Here is a 16,223-nt window from a genome sequence, read left to right on the forward strand (position 1 = left end):
TTCCTCCAGGTAATGTGAGAGTGAGTGTGGGAATGGAGTCGGACAAAGGGGGCGTCTCAGATCGCGGGCAAGAAAACCAAGGGCCCTGGGGTCCCCAAAAGGGTATCAGGGGCTCGGCGTGAGGTTCTGGAAAGCTTCCAGGGGCGCAGGACTGGGCCCCAGAGGCTGGGGGTGGTTCCTGGGGACGAGTCGCTCTGGAAGGCAGGGAAGGGCTCGGGGCTGCTCCAGGACCACGGGAGGGAGGCCCTAGTCTGGGGCCGCTCCCGACCCCCCGCTTGTCCTCCCTTCTCCCACAGGTATTCGTGTACAGGAAGTTTTGGGACAGTCCCTTCAGGCCTCGGAGGATCCGCATGGAGCACATCCGCCAGGCCTTCCCCAAACTCGCCGAGAGCAGCATCCGAAGGCGCCTCACCAAGTGTGCGGATTTCCACCGGACAGGTGAGGGCCTGGCCTGTCGCGGGGAAGGTGAGAGGAAGAGGGAGACGGGCTGCATGCTTGTGGGGAGGTGGGAGCCAGGAGGGAGATGCTGGGGGGACCATGGGGAGGTGGGAGCCAAGAGGGGGATGCTGGGGGGCCTCTGGGGCTGGGATGGGGAGGTGGGAGCCAGGAGGGAGATGCTGGGGGACCTCGGGGCCGGAATGGGGAGGTGGGAGCCAGGAGGGAGATGCTGGGGGGCCTCTGGGGCTGGGATGGGGTCCCGGAGCAGGCCTTGCTCCCTCGGGCGGCCATTGCTTTTCCAGGGCGCTATTTCAATTGGTGGGTGCTGAAGACTGGATTCCGCTTACCCAGCGAAGAGGAGCTGAGGGTCATGATGACCCCAGAGAAATGCTGTGCCTTATACAGCATGCTGGCCGCCCAGCAGCGTCTCAAGGTGACTGACCATGGGCTCGGCGGGTGGGTCGGGAGCGAGGGGAAGTGAGAGAAATGGGGGGAGGGGTGTCCCAGAATCTGAGCCCCGAGTTTGGGCACTGATTCTACTGCCCAATAACCTTGGGCAAGAGACGGATGGTCTCTGGGGCATTTCCTGCATCCGAGACCCTGTTATTTAGTGTCCGGTAGCCCCTGATCTCGGGGCTCTGCCCAAAGGGGAGCCCCCATTCCTCCTGGGACCTTCCCCATCTTGTGGCTGCCAGGGAAGGGACCGCCTCTGATCCCCCTCGGACCGGCCGCTGCCGAGCGCCTGCCTGGCTCCCAGCACCTGAGAAGTGCTCCCAGAACGGCTGAATGCTGACGAGGTTTCTTTGTGCAGGACGCCGGCTACGGGGCACTGTCCCTCCTGGCCACGGAGGAGACCAGCACTGAGGGTGCCGGCCTGGAGGATGAGGTGGCTAACCCCGGGCCGCTCTAGCCCTGGGCCCCTTCCCCGGGGCGGGGGGGAGAGGGTGGGCTCTGTCCCGGGGGATTTCCAAGGAAGCCCGAGTCTGGAGGGAGAAAGATCGAACTCCTCAGTCCCCGTCCTCCCAAATCAGTCTGACCTGCCCCGAGCCAGGGCCCGCCCCTCCTGACACTGGGAAAACCCCCGTTTTGGGGAGAGTTGGGAGGGGGGATGCACAATGCTGAGCCCCCCACTGTCAGTCTGACTTGCCCCGAGCCAGGGCCCGCCCCTCCTGACACTGGGAAAACCCCCGTTTTGGGGAGAGTTGGGAGGGGGGATGCGCGAGGCTGAGCCCCCTCTCAGACCAGCCCGGCTTGCGCCTCAGGTCCAGGCTGCCCCGTGGAACACAACGCGGGCCTTCCTCGCGGCGACCAAGGGCCAGTGTTTGCTGGAGGTGACGGGAGCCGCCGACCCCACGGGCTGTGGAGAGGGCATTTCCTACGTCAGACTCAAGGTGAGTTTGGGCAGGGCCAGGGTGGTCCCGGGGGGGGGTCCAAGGAAGGGAGCAGGAAAAAGCTGAGTGTGAAGGCGGTGGGGGCAGGGGCACGGTGAGGGAGCATTTTGTGACAGAGGAATGCTGGGTTGGGAAAAATGTACAAGAACAGTGTGGGGACGTGGAATAAAGCCTGGGTGGGTACCGGGGTCAGGGTCGGGGGTGGAGGAAATCCCAAAGGGTAAAGGATGAGGGCCGGGGGGATGAGCCATGAGGGATGGGACGGGGTCCCAGGGTTACGGAAGGGGGCTATCAGGCCGGTGAGTGTCGCAGGAGGGCGAGGGATGGGAGGAGACTAAGGACGGGCCCCGGCGTCCCATCTCCCATGTCGCAGCAGGAGAACAAGATCCGCTTGGAGGGAGAGAGGCTGATGGGGACCGACGCGGACCTCCGCCGGCTCACCCTGAAGAAAGCCCAGAAGCTGCTGAGGGTATTTGGGGTCTCGGAGGAGGAGGTGAGTGGCTGTCCCGGGGGAGGCCGGCTTCGGCCAGGAGTACACACGGTGTATGATAGACATGGATTCTCAGAAGGCCTGAGGGCGAGGAGGAAGGGCGGGGGAACCTGGGATCCAGGGATGCCCCCAGGTAGGACCCTCCTGAAGGAGGGGAAGTGCTCCAGCTGGGAGATGGGGCCGGTCTGCAGCTCGGGGCTGGGGGGCCTCTGAGAGGGGAGGCCAGAGGCGCTCGGGGCAAGCTCGGACCGTCTCCTTCTCCTCCGCTCAGATCAAAAAGCTGTCCCGCTGGGAGGTGATTGCCGCTGTCCGCGCCCTGTCCACCAAGGAGCTGAAATCGGGGGCCAACTCCAGAGACCTCACCAAGTTTGCGCGCACGTCCCAGTCCTCGGCGGCCGAGCAGCAGAGACGCTTCCAGCAGGAGGTCCAAAGGGTGTTTGACCTGCAGAACAGGTAGGGGCTTGGCCGGGGCAGCCGTGGGGGACCTTCGGTGAAGGGGAGGAGGAAGAGCATCCGAGGAGCTCTGAATGTGCGGGCTCGCGGGGCAGCTTCTCTGCCGGACCCTGGAGGTCTCTGTAATTCTCGGGGTCTCTGTCTCCGTCCCTGGTGCGGTGTGTCCCGGGCTGTGTTTCCGGGGCCTTCAGGGACTTTCTGTTTCCCTGAATAACCGAGGGGGGATCTGTGTCCTTGGAGCAGCTCCTCGGGTCTCTGGGATGGGTCTCGTGTCCGAGCGTCCCCGTGCTGAGTGAGACTCGCTGAGCCCCCCCCCCCCTCCACCTCCGTGGAGGCCCCCGGTGCCTTTGGTCCCAGAGCCCGAGGCACTGAGGAGGCCGGTTCCAGGACCGAGGGTAGCTCGGAGTTGGGCTGTAACTGAACCCAGGCGTTCCGAGAGGTCTGTGATGGCCGGGCGAACGCTCCCTCTTCCCTTCTGGGCGAGACTTTCAGGGCATTCGGCGGGAAGTACCGGAGAAAAGGGCAGGTCCTGAGCGGGATGCTCGGGCTGCTCCCTCGGGTCCCCCCGGCCTCTCTCCTCTGCCCTCTCAGGGTCCTGGCGTCCACCGACGTGCTGTCCACCGACACGGACAGTGAGACATCGGATGAAGAGAACGCTCAGGTGCTGGACAGCATGTGTCACGACATCGAAGACCTCCTGGAGGGCAAGACCAACCCTCAAAAGCTGCAGAGACAGAAGGAGAAGCAGGAGTACCAGGAGCTGCAGCGGCTCATGCTCGGAGGAGATGGGGGTGCGCGTCCCCAAGAAAAAGGTCAGATGTGTGTGTGAGGGGGAAAAGGGCGGGATGGGGGGGCGTGGCTGGAGACCACGCCCCTGGGACGGGGAATGGCTGGGGACCACGCCCATGGGAGGCGGGATGGCTGGGGGACCACGCCCATGGGAGGTGGGATGGCTGGGGGACCACGCCCATGGGAGGCGGGATGGCGGGGGTGGCTGGGGACCACGCCCATGGGAGGCGGGATGGCTGTGGGATCACGCCCCTGGGAGGGGGAATGGCGGGGGACCACGCCCCTGGGAGGCGGGATGGCTGGGGGACCACGCCCCTGGGAGGCGGGATGGCTGGGGATCACGCCCCGGGGAGGTGGGATGGATGGAGGACCATGGAGGGGGAGTGGCTGGGGGACCACGCCCCGTGGAGGCGGGATGGCTGGGGGACCACGCCCATGAGAGGTGGGGTGGCTGGGGGACCACGCCCATGGGAGGCGGGATGGCGGGGGGATCACGCCCCTGGGAGGGGGGATGGCTGGAGGGGGGGATGGCTGTGCTAATACTCCCCGTTGCACCAGGAGAAGCTTCCTGCACAGAAGGTTGAGCAGAACCCTGTTTTACCGGTGCCTCTGAAATGTCGTTCCTCTCTCCCTCCGTATTTTTTCTGCCTCCTGGTTCTCATCGTCTCTCATCTTCTGCCCACTTCCCCGTCTCACTTTCTCTTCCCTCTCTTGCTCACAGACCGGGGCCCACCCGCCTCGCGCGCTGAGTTTCTGGTCATCTACCGCACGTATGTGGACGAGTCTGGGAAGGAATACGTCCGGAACGAGATAGTCCGGGATCCAGCGGTGATCAAAGTCTACATCCAAGTGAAGACCACCCAAAATGAGGACTCCATGTAAGGGCGAGGGCAGGAAGGGGGGGGGGGGGCGGCGCTGAGAGGCGCCTGGGACCGATGCGGAGGAGCCGGCAGGCGCAGAGTGTTGTGGGTCTCGGCAGAAGGTTTATCGGGACTCCCCGGAGTTAAGTCCTCAGTTAGCGGAGAGCTTGCCTGGGCCGGCCCAGCTTTGGTTCCAGAGTTTGCCAGATCCCTTTGATTCTGGACTTGAGTTTCTACCTCTGTAAAATTCAGGCCATCTAGGTTGCACAGCGCTTAGAACTCTGGGCCTGGAGGCAGAAAAATCTTGAGTTTAAACCGAGCTTTAGACCCTTCCTAGCTGAGTGACTCTGGGCGAGTCGCTTAATCCTTTTTGCCTCAGTTACCCCATTTGTAAAATGAACTGAAGAGGAAAAGAGCAAAGCAGTATCCTTGCCAAAATAAATAAAAATAAAACACAACAAAAACCAAATGGGGTGGCAGAGAATAGGACAGAGATATAAAGGCCGTGGCAGTGGGAGTAATGGTCTTACCTGCCAGAAGTATCCCCCCCCCCTTGTGCGGCTGGTATCTTTGAGTTTTGTTTCTCGTGGTCTGAAAGGGGCTGAAGTCTGGGCTCGTGGGGCCTTTCCGGTCTGATCGCAGGTGGGTTCGGAGCTTGAGAGCAGGGGTGGTGCTGGGAGCGGAAGGAAGCCCAAAAAGCCATCTGAGGTCCCGGGGTTGGGACGCCCGCCCTTCTGGAGACGGGCTCGGGGGTCCCGAGTTCTAAGGCTCTTTGCCGGAACAGCCGGCAGTTCTTCCACGCTGATGAGCAGAAGCGGCAGGAGCTGCGGAAGGAGAAGAAGAGACTCCAAGACAGACTCCGCCGGATGCGCATCGCCAACCAAAGGGAAAAGCAGAAGGAACAACGTTCCCCGGGGAAGCTTCCCAAGCCCGAGGCCCCTAAATCCAAGGTAAGGAAAGGAACTGGGCCCGGTGCTCTGCTAGGAGGAAACTTGGGAGCCGGGAAGCGGCGGGAGTCGGATGGCGGGACCACGGTTCAGGAGATCCCGCGGGTGCCCTTACCTACCGGCGCCGGGAGGGAGGAAGTCCCCGTGGGAGAGACGTCCCCAGCCGGCTTTTCTCTTGGTCCGAGCCCTGTTCTCCCCCGGCTCCGTGAATCCTGACTTTTCCTGGGAGCTGTAAGCATGACTTTCCCCCGTGACCGCCCTGGGGCAGCCCCACTTTCCAGCGGCCCCGTTTTAGGTCTGTAGTTGATGATGCGGACCTGGGACATCTGAGTCCCACCTCTGCCGCTCTCCTTCTGCAGCTCTTATGTGGCGCCTGTGGGTCCCACGGACACATCAAGACAAACAAGGCTTGTCCGAAGTACTGCCCCCCCAAGGACCTGGGCCCCAGGCTCAAAGTCATGACCCAGGAGCAAGAGGAGAGGGAGCTGGCCAAGCGGCTCCCTCAGGAGTCCCTCATCAAAGTCCAGGAAACCAAGATTTTCATGAAGAGGAAGCTGTTTGAAACGTAAGGAGGAGGCAGCGGGAGGGAAGGGGCCGCTGGTGGCTTCCTGAATGATTTGCCAAAGGGGAGATGTCGGGGCAGGGGCTGGGGCTGAGAAAAGGGAAATGAGCTCCTGGTTCACCAGTTCAGGGAGCCATTGACCAGTCTTTGGGAGAGAACTAGGGCTACTCCCCCACCCTTTGGGCACAAGGAGGAGAACCAGGAGGCAAGGTGGGTGCTTGGGATGGGGATGTGATGGAGAACTTCAGGGACTCCAGTAATTTGGAGACATGCCACTGGGACTGGGACTCAGAGGGGAACTCGGGGTTTCTTTTGCAGCATGAATGAGGTCCGAAGGGAAACCCTGAAGGTGAGGGTTGAGAAACGGCCCCAGAAGAACCCGAAGAACCTCATCCCTCACCCGAAGAGGAAATCTGTGTGTATTGACGATAAGGAAAGTTTAAGCTGCATCAGGGTAAGAGTGATCATAGAATCGGGAGGGTCCCAAGGATGTTGGCTATCGGTGCCTTTGGGAGCATTTATTAGATGCAGAACGAAGGAGCAATAAAAGGGACGTGACCCAAGATGCCCAATGAGGAAGGGGCAGAGCCGGGACCCTGACACTGTTTATCACCCTTGTGTTCCTCCTCACCGTTTCCCTGACAGTTATGTGCCAGAAAGGATGACATGGGCAGTTCTAACAGGGCGACCCTTCTCACTGTTGGGATTTACTCTCCTGCCGCCTTTTGTGGCCGGGTCCTTCCCGCTTGTGAAGCATTTTCTGCAGGGCCTCGGCTCTTGCTTGGGACCGATCTTTGGACTGTTTGCTGAGGAACCTCAGCATGGACACGCCAGCCGGTTCTGGGGCTCTTGGACTAGCGCTCTCCGGGCACCTTCAGGAATAAGCCTCTTGTCCCAAATCTGAGATTCCCAGATTCTGTGGAGATGCTCTGATTCACTCCCTCTCCGTCCTTTCTTTCTCCATGTCCAGAATGATTGAACTGGGAAAAAGGAAGGGGTCCTTCTTTGTCATCCTACCAAGCATTGAAAACCAATATTCTAGATTAATCTGAGCCAGGCTAAAGCCTGTGATTGTGCTGGATGGCTCACTCTGTCTGTGATCCTCCCCACGTCCAGGCCCTCTGGGAAAGAGAGGAAAGTGGGATGAGAATCAGGTCTTTTATGTTTGTTTTTCTGCAGCATCCATGCCAGCCTGCCCTTCCTTGCCCTCCAACCAGGAGGGCATCTTCTTGTGCCAAATCACCCGGGTTTCCTTTGAAAAGGAGCGAGCAGCTTCCTTCTGTAAAATCTGCAGCCAGCCCCCCTCAGAAGACTCCGCCATCTCCAGCCAATGAAACGCAGAGCGAACCTGAAGCACCCTCATTTCCTCGGCATAAAAGCTGGGGTCTCCAAAACTGGCTCCCGCAAAAGGGCAGGAGTTTAACCTGTCCCCAGAAAGAAAAGCCAGATAGCGTGGCTCGGACTCCTCCACCCAAGGCAGACCGAATCCCTCCTGCGAGAGAGTCTCGGGACCCCCCAGGCTGTTCAGAACCATCTGGCCATAGGCACAAGAGGCCCAGAAACTCTCTGTACCAGTCGGGCCAGGAAGGGACCCAGGAGTTTTCCAATTGTGTTTCCCAGGCTGGACCCGATAGGTCACGTCAGAGCTCCCCACTGTTCAAGGACTCCCAGAAACCAGATCCAGGGGTAAATGTGGGCCGGGAAAATGGCGACTGGGAATCGTGGAATTAAAAGGAAAAACTCTCCTGGGTAGCAGGGAGGGAAGACCTAGCGTCTCCAGCCTAGAACGGAGATGGTGGGCCACAACTAGCAGGGGAGCATTGTGGAAATCATGGACATTGGGAAGATTATTATTAAGGCCACGTCCCCAGAGCCTCCCCAAATATCCCACTGGGGCAGTGTTTCCCCAATCACTTATAGTTTTTCCTCCTCCCTTCCCACAACCCTAGGCTTCTTCTTGGGACAGAAGCCCGGACGGTCCATCCCAGAAGCATCACGTCAGTATTTTGTATGAGGACCTCCAAGTTTCTGACACAGATGATGAAGAGAGTGAAGAGAGTGAAGAGAGTGAAGAGGAAGAGGAAATCTAGAGTGAATAAAGCACCACAAAGAGTGTAAGGTTTTCCCTCTTGTGATAAAGGGATGGAGGGATGCTGGTAAGACACAATGCACTCTTAAAGACAGCTTGATGGGGTGCATGAGAGGGCATTTTATTGGGGACCAGAGGACCTGGATTTAAGTTTGGGATCCTCTACACCTGTGGCTTAGGTTTTTTAATGGGTCTGATCCATCTCCAAGAGAAGGGCATTGGGACACATGATCTTTAAGGGTCTTCTAGTTCCAGAAGAGAGGAATGGGGAGGGGGAGAGTCCAGACAGATCAGAATTTCTGGAGAATTGGAAATGCCTTCACCTTCTCTGCCATCTTCTCAGACTCCTCCTCCACATAACATTCCTTTATAATTATGCTCTCCTCAAACCACTCCTGGTGCCTATTTTACCACAAACCTAGGACTTCTCTTCCCTAGGAAGGGCTCAAGGTTGATTTCTCCAGATTTCCCCACAAACAAAATGAAATTGAGCTTCAGGGTGAATATAGAACAGCGAAGAACAAAGATTTGGGGCAGAACAGAAGACCTGAAGAAAGACCCTACCTAATAAGGGGTTTAACCAAAGTGAAGTGTAAACACCTCCAGGCTAGCTCCCCAGAAACAGGGAACAGGGAGCCCTGCGTTCTGTGGGAGCCTCGGCCCAAACCCTAGGAACTTTCACAGCCTGGGGAGTTGGGGGTCTGAGTCAGGAAGCCTGAAGGAATGCCAGAGAACAAAAAAATAACCTACAAGGAAGCAGAGAAAAATGGAAGTCATGAATATAATCTCTTGTTATTATATATCCTTTCTTGAAAGGGAAATTTATCGTTACGTATTTTTTCATCTTTCCTGATGTTAAGCCTTTAATGCTTCCTCTTCCTAATATTTTTGCGATATATATAACATTTAAACATGTTTTTTAATATTTAATATTATATATAATATTTTTAAAGATTATATAAAAATTCATGATGTGGAACAACCATGAAAAGACATGAATCACAGATTGATAAGGTTTTGCTATTTTTTATGTGAATAGCACATAGGAGCTAGTAAGGAAAGGAGTTTTAAACAATTAACAAGGGGAAAGACAAATTCCCTAGTCGAACTCAAATTTAATCAGGAGAAAGAAGCCATTAAAGGGAAGATTCCAGGTAAATACATAGAGAAGTTTAGCAGACTAACCCCCCAAAAGGAAGGGGATTACACATTGATTGGCAGGCTAATCCTAAAACAAGGAGAAAGGCACCCTGAGACAGAAGTGCTCCAGGGTAAGCCAGCTCACAATTAAATAGGAGGGGAAAAGCCATTAAAGAAAAGACTTTATGAGGTGGGAGAGAGTACCCCATTGTGGGCTTAGTTCTGAAAAGGAGTTTGTGAAGATCTTTACAGGGGTCCTCAAACTTTTTAAATAGGGGGCCAGTTCACTGTCCCTCAGACTGCTGGAGGGCCGGACTATAGTAAAAATAAAAACTTTTGTTTTTTGGGCCTTTAACTAAAGAAACTTCATAGCCCTGAGTGAGGGGGATAAACGTCCTCAGCTGCTGCATCTGGTCCGTGGCTGTAGTTTGAGGACCCGAGACAGCATAAACAGATCTTTTAAGGAAAATAGAATCTGGGGAGGGGATGACAACATATTTTGGCTTTCTGAGTGGATAAGCAAAGGTGGGCTTTCTAGAGATCCCCACCTGGAGTGGATTGAAAATCCACTTGGACCAAAGACCTACTAAAGAACAAAGAAGGTTCACCTAAGGCTGAGATGATCCAGTTAGGACCCTTGGCTTGCCCCTGTTAATATTATAATCCTGTCAGTTTCTTCTGCTGTCATCTAGGACCTCCTGGGGCTCCTTTTCATATCTTATTGCATTTTCTGCATGGAACCAATAATTCTTTCCCCACATCCCTCCCCTGTGACAGATCAGCTTTTTCGCCAGAGACGGGGGACTGGGTCTGTTCCCCCCTCCTCCCCAGAATTGGGACCATTAACTTTTGTCTTGAGTAGTTTTCATTCATTATTTCTTGAATTGCAGCTCTGAAAAACCCAAGTCTACCACCGCATTCAGGGAATCGCCAGCCATCCTGATCCATGTCTTCCTGCAGGATTCCATCCCTGCTGGAGGAGAGAGATTGATGTCTTTGCACAGCCCTACCTCTTATAAGTCAAGATACCATCAGTGGTCTTCTGGGAACAGGAATACAATGATGGCTCCCAAGGCTTGACTTCTTTGTCTCTGTAAAGTATTTTAAAGTATAAATAAAATTGTTCTAATTTTGAAGCTTTCTGTGTCTGGAGGATCCAGTGAAAGGGTTTTATGTAACTTCTTTTATCCATTTCATTAGTTAATCCCAATCAGCCAGAACAATTAAGAAATGAGTTCCACTGAAGTTCATTACATTCAGAGTATGACACAACCCACTAGCCATTGATTAAAATAGGTTTCCTTCACAATTTAGCTAGCAATATTTACATAAAGTACATGTGACTGAGAATTGGACTGCTCACTATAGTGCAATTGGTCATACAAGGAAAAAAGTGTGCTTGTTTAAGGGAATGTATATTATTAGCCATACAAGATTGAGAAAGGATGTCCTTGTCAGGATAAAGGAAGGGGCATTGGAGAGCCCTCTTTTTTTTTTTTTTTCCTAAATCAGTCTTTTGTTTCAGTTTGGAAAGAAAAGAAGGGAATCAGTTGTTGCTGATAATTCTGCAGAAATAATAAACAGCAAAAAAAAGGGATACAGGACAATAAAATCATTTCTATTATACCAAAAATCTGCTTTCAAAAATGTTCCTTTTTGCATTACACAATACTATTATCTTGGGTCATCTAATTTAAGAGTAAGTTAACAAAAAAATAAGCCAGTTGTTTAAATGACAAATTAGGCAATTTTAGCTGAAAGAGGAATTATTTTCAGTTGCAACTAATAAAATATACAAATTCAGAATATTGTCCTTAAAACTATGTATCAAACATCAAATCAATCAATTGTACTACTATAAATCTAAGGAAGGATAAGAAATACATATTTTTAAATAATTGAAACAAAACCTCTTAGTAAGATTGGAGCATCATAATAACTTACAAAAAGTATTAGAGTATTCTAAAGGACAATGGACAATTAAAAAGAAACTTTAATAAAGGGGACAAGAAAGTAAAGGAAATGCATCTTAATGTTAGAATAAGAAACCTGATTTATAAATTAACATCTTTGACTATCTACTTCATAAAGTCATCACCTTCCTGTAACTTATTTCCCCCTTAGAAATTGTGTCAAAGGGCATGGTCTTGACCACTATCCACAAATTATACAGTTTGAGTGAACTCAGAGACTTAATATTTTTAAATAAGGTGTGAGTTGTTAACAGTACCTGGATTAGGTCATTTTATCTTTTTTCCCCAAGGAAAAAAGGCCGAGGTATTTCCTTGATCCCTTTTCCAGGTCACCTGTGAACATTACTAGAATGTTGTCTTTAATTGGCTAGTGTTAATGCTTAACACAATTTAGTAGAGTCTGACAAAATCTAATTACATTGGTCTTCCAGCAATTACTTATGTGGGGAAAGTCAATGTCTCATAGAATCAATCTTTAAACATCAGGGCTACAGAAAGGACAACTGAGTAACCTAACCGATAAGTTAGAGAGTTAATACTCGCATAACTATTTATTCTCTCTACTTTGCCTAGCAAAGTAGCACTATATGCTATAGATAATGGGATTTTTGTACTAGAGGAAAAAAATCTTGAAAAGAATCTTTGAGCAATTGACTTGCAAGATGAGTCCACCTGTCACTATTTTCAGAGAAATTTCAAATCGGAAAAGCATGATTTAAGCAGTTCTTTACAGTGATTAAAGTAATAATGTCAAACTCTTAATCCAATTTGGGAATTTATATGATTAATAAAACATAGTAAAAGTTTGCATATTTAGGCACTGCGTAAATAAAGTTAGTGTATATCGAAATGGATGTGAAATTCCTTACATTGTTCTACTTTTTCAATTTTAATAGTTCTTCAAAAAATCAAATTAAAATAATCATCGAAAAACATCGTTTACTAGCTCTTTTGACATTGCTATTAAAAGAATACACATGAAGCCAATCACACATATCTTACTTCTCAAATAGTAATGGTCTAATCTTGTTTCTTTTCTCAAAATAAAGATTGCTACATTATTAGAAATTAAAATTTTAAAAATTAAAGAAAACTATGAAGAATATATTCTTGCTGATTTTAATGACATTAACGAATGATTGAATATTAAATTTGCAATGTTGTTGACTGCAACAAAAAATTGGACTGCAAAATAAATAAATAAAGCTTTTACAGTTGTGTTGGAATTAAATTAGAAATTAACCAAATGGAATCACTGTTCATTAATGAGTGAAAATGAGGTTAATGAGCAGGAGTCCAAAGATTAAGTGAATAAGATCCTTATTCATTTAACCTGATAGACTTAGATAAAAATCTATACCTGAGTAGAGGAAAAATGTACTTTTTCCATATACATATTCAGGTAGCATTCTTCAGCAAATAATTTAAATGAACATCAGGAATGGGTTAGATGTAATTTAACTCAAGGAAATGTTTCTAAAACAAAATATCCTGCCCTACACTTAGGAAATAGAATTTGTACATTTTTCAATTTACAGAATGTAGAATAACAAGGATCACCTCCAAAGCTGTGATCTACTGTGATATGGTTTTTAAGTTCCCCTCCTCAGAAGCATCACATAAGAATATAATACAATACAATTATACTAGTATATGCAATCAAAGACCTTTCGGGAGTTACAAATTTTAATAGGATATAGGGAACTCAAGGGGAGAGAGAAAAATTAGGATATCAGTGTCTTAGATTCTCTACTATCTCACGGAGTGTCCATAAAGTCACTCTCAAAATGTGTAAGTCAGAAAAATCTTTGTTATAAAGTTATGACTTGGGCAGGGTGATTCTCTGTCATTAAAGGAAGCTCTGCTCTCTGACTTGTTGAATTGGAATATACAGAATATTTAAAAAGCATAAAGGGCAGTGACTGGGGTCACCAGCTCTCGGAGTGGCCTTAGGAAGTGCAGCTGGTTGTACGTAAGGAGGAGGGACAAGGCCATTTAATTAACTTGACAGTGAGCATAGAGCACCAAGGTGGGTTCACTTTGGAAAAAAGCCTGGGTGCAAACCTGATGACACAATCCCTGTTACTGGACAACATGATATAAAATCTCTAAGAGACAGAGTTTCTTGATAATTAATACTCAATTTATTAACCAGGCTGGCCTATACTCAATAAATTAATGGTCTGCCATTTCACTCACAACCAAAGACCCAAAAGGAGGTTCTGAATCACCTAAATCAGATGGGTGCCTTTCAGCAGGGAATAAGTGAAATTCAACGCTGATCAGTGAACATTTAATAAAGATTAATAAAGAATAAATGAAATATATTTAAAATTATCATAATAAATATAAAGTATTAATAATCAATAAATAAAAATAAGAAAAATAATAATAAAGAATAAAGTAGACTTTTAGTTCAGTTCTTTCTGCTGAGAATGTAGTTTGATCATGACCCTGAAACCCTCAAGGCCTCTGGGCAGAAAAAGCCATTTTTATCCAGAGTTTTCTAGCTAGTTTTTTCCTTCATAAGCTGGGTTGCCCTAAACTCTAATGGAGGGGATCAAAGACAGGGGATTCTTCCCCAAGGCAAAGCCTACCTTGGCTGGATTCTGTACACTCTAAACAGAAATTAGGTTTCCCAAGTGGGAACCTAGTTAATAAGCATGTGCCTTGGGGAACTAGAAATGATAATCTTATTCATATTCTTCAGAGAATGGCCTTTTCAGAAACTGAATCTTAACAGAAACGGGGAACAGGGTAAATTGCAAATAATAGTAATTAGTTATAATAACATTAATTTTTCCTCATTCTCCCCTTTCACTTGAGAAATGCAGTTTCCTCAATGAATCACTAACTGATAAAACAAACCCATCATTAAGGATTTTTAATCATGGAGTTTGTGATGGAAATAACATGAGGAGAAGCGGGGGAGAGACTGACCAATGCATTGACAAGAGCTGTTGGGGGCAGTCGCTTTTAGCAGAGGTCTTACAAAGAACAATGGTGCCGTTTCTTTCTCAGTAACCCATTCCCACTCTTCATTCAATCGTCCATCATCATCGCTTAGATTTTTTTTTTCCTTACGCAGTTGTAGGTTTTGAAGAGCAGCTACTAACACAATCCTCTGCACTCTCTTCTTAGGCATTCTGACATAGGTGGGATTTCAGGGGAGCTTTTTCTAGTGGATCTGCTTCTTCAGTTCGGGTCACTTGCAGAGATCCTCATTTCTGATAAATATCTTATAAACATATCTTAATGCACTTCAAGTCACTTCACATTTGCTTTGGCAATAACCAGGTAATGTGGTAATAACTAGTCCAAACCTTATATCTCTAATAACATCAAATTAGGAGCCTCTTGACTCGAGAATTTGCATTTTTCTATATTCCTTCTTGTCTCTATCCAGGTAATTGATTTAGACACTTCCAACAATAGGCCGAAGGGAGACTCTAAAAAAAAAATATGATGATATGAATTATAGATTATGGATTTGATTTTTGGTTAAAAAGTCTTTTAAACTGACATTGACTCCACTATTATTTAACTTCTGGTGTTCATCTATTTCATTCTTTGAGTCCCAGAAAGGAAAGGAACTTCAGTTTATTACCTTTAACTGCCTTGGGATATAAGGTAGCAAATTGTTATTTAAGAAATTCATATAAAAACAAATTCTCTAGACTGTCTGATTTGTGAACAGGGTGAATAATTGCATATATGTAATTCTGAATTCAATTTTACATTTGACATTATAATTATCCGATCTTACTATTTTTTAAACTAAATTTTCACTTTAGCGATTATCTTCATTATTTATTCCTTGCTATTCATTCCCTACTGAGGCAGGTGAGAGTCTAAATATCAAACCCTATACAGAAATATAGGCAATAGGACTCTTTATAGGTAGGTCATAGTCCTAGTTATTATACTGAATGAGTTGTCTATAGTAAAACATATTCAGTTATTTACTTAGTTATTTAGTTATGCACTTATTTAGTTTTAGTGAACTAGGTATTATACTTACAGAGCCCATTGTTCTCAAATCCTTTCCAGATTCTTGTGTAACTCCGCTTGTATTCCAGAGCATGACATATACAAGTGGTAATCACACATTATAAACAATAATCGAGTAAAATGGGTTCTCTCTTTAAGGTAATACAAGATATAAGTTCTTATAAGATAATGAATTGCTCTGAAATTTAACAGAGAAAAACATATATGATATTAAATTCACTAAATAATAGAATTGCATTTTGGTCTCACAAATCCTTCCATAATTGCTTAATTATTCTTATACCATTGTGAGATTTTAAAAGACCTTATCAAATGTAGGAATATATAAATAGTAACAGGCAAAAGACATCTACTTAGTTGTTTAGAAAATAAGAAGCACTATAATTCTAGGCTGAATAATTCAGATCTTATATACCTGCACCTTATAATAGTTCAGATGTGCTCCAGTATTAGCCTATGAGATAAAGACTTAATATTATGTTCACATCTTTTACTTATGACATAATTTTATACATTTTCCATAAAAGGAAAATAGGAACATAATTATAGTAAGGGGAAAAAACACTTCACTAAATTTTATGTCAATTCTAAGCAAGAGACATAGAGGCAATCAATTGTATTGAGAAAATGTCTTAGGCTTACAGTCAGGCAGAGAGGAAACTTTTGGTTCAAGAGGAAATATTATGCTGGGAAACTAAAGCAGGATACTTTTGCTTCAGGTGATGCCTTCAGAGTCATTCTCCCAGCTTCCTCACCTCCACCTGCAGTTCACTGGCCATTGGATCACTGGCTCAGTAGCATTTCTTGCTGTTCATACCTGGAATCAGATTCAGAATCAATTACAATCCAATAAGATTCAACCTTAAATAGCAAGTTTCACTAATGACAGTAGGACTTGACTTATCAATACTCTCAAGTTGTTGCAATATAAAATAACTAGTAAATAAAATTATGTCAGGCCTTGTAAAATCATGTGAAAAATTCTTATTTAACATCCCTTTCTTTCTGTTAGTATTTCTCCCTCTCAATAACAGCTTAAAAGTCATTGTGATGGGAAAAAGGAGTCAGAATTCTAATGAA

At 47.8% G+C, this 16,223-nt stretch overlaps 1 protein-coding gene across 1 annotated transcript; it reads left to right on the forward strand.

The window, feature by feature from the left end:
• The first annotated feature begins 1,652 nt into the window (after nt 1-1,652).
• LOC127557576 (transcription initiation factor TFIID subunit 1-like) lies at nt 1,653-10,295 on the forward strand. The gene is made up of 12 exons (XM_051990885.1): nt 1,653-1,829; nt 2,203-2,322; nt 2,591-2,772; nt 3,107-3,113; nt 3,200-3,584; nt 4,283-4,439; nt 5,206-5,371; nt 5,728-5,933; nt 6,249-6,384; nt 7,110-7,616; nt 7,880-8,044; nt 10,050-10,295. The coding sequence occupies exons 1-11, from the start codon at nt 1,653-1,655 to the stop codon at nt 8,018-8,020; spliced, it is 2,184 nt and encodes a 727-aa protein (XP_051846845.1). The 3' UTR covers nt 8,021-8,044; nt 10,050-10,295.
• Nucleotides 10,296-16,223: the final 5,928 nt, after the last annotated feature.

This window comes from Antechinus flavipes, chromosome 3, assembly GCF_016432865.1.
Source record: "Antechinus flavipes isolate AdamAnt ecotype Samford, QLD, Australia chromosome 3, AdamAnt_v2, whole genome shotgun sequence".
Lineage (NCBI taxonomy): Eukaryota > Metazoa > Chordata > Mammalia > Dasyuromorphia > Dasyuridae > Antechinus > Antechinus flavipes.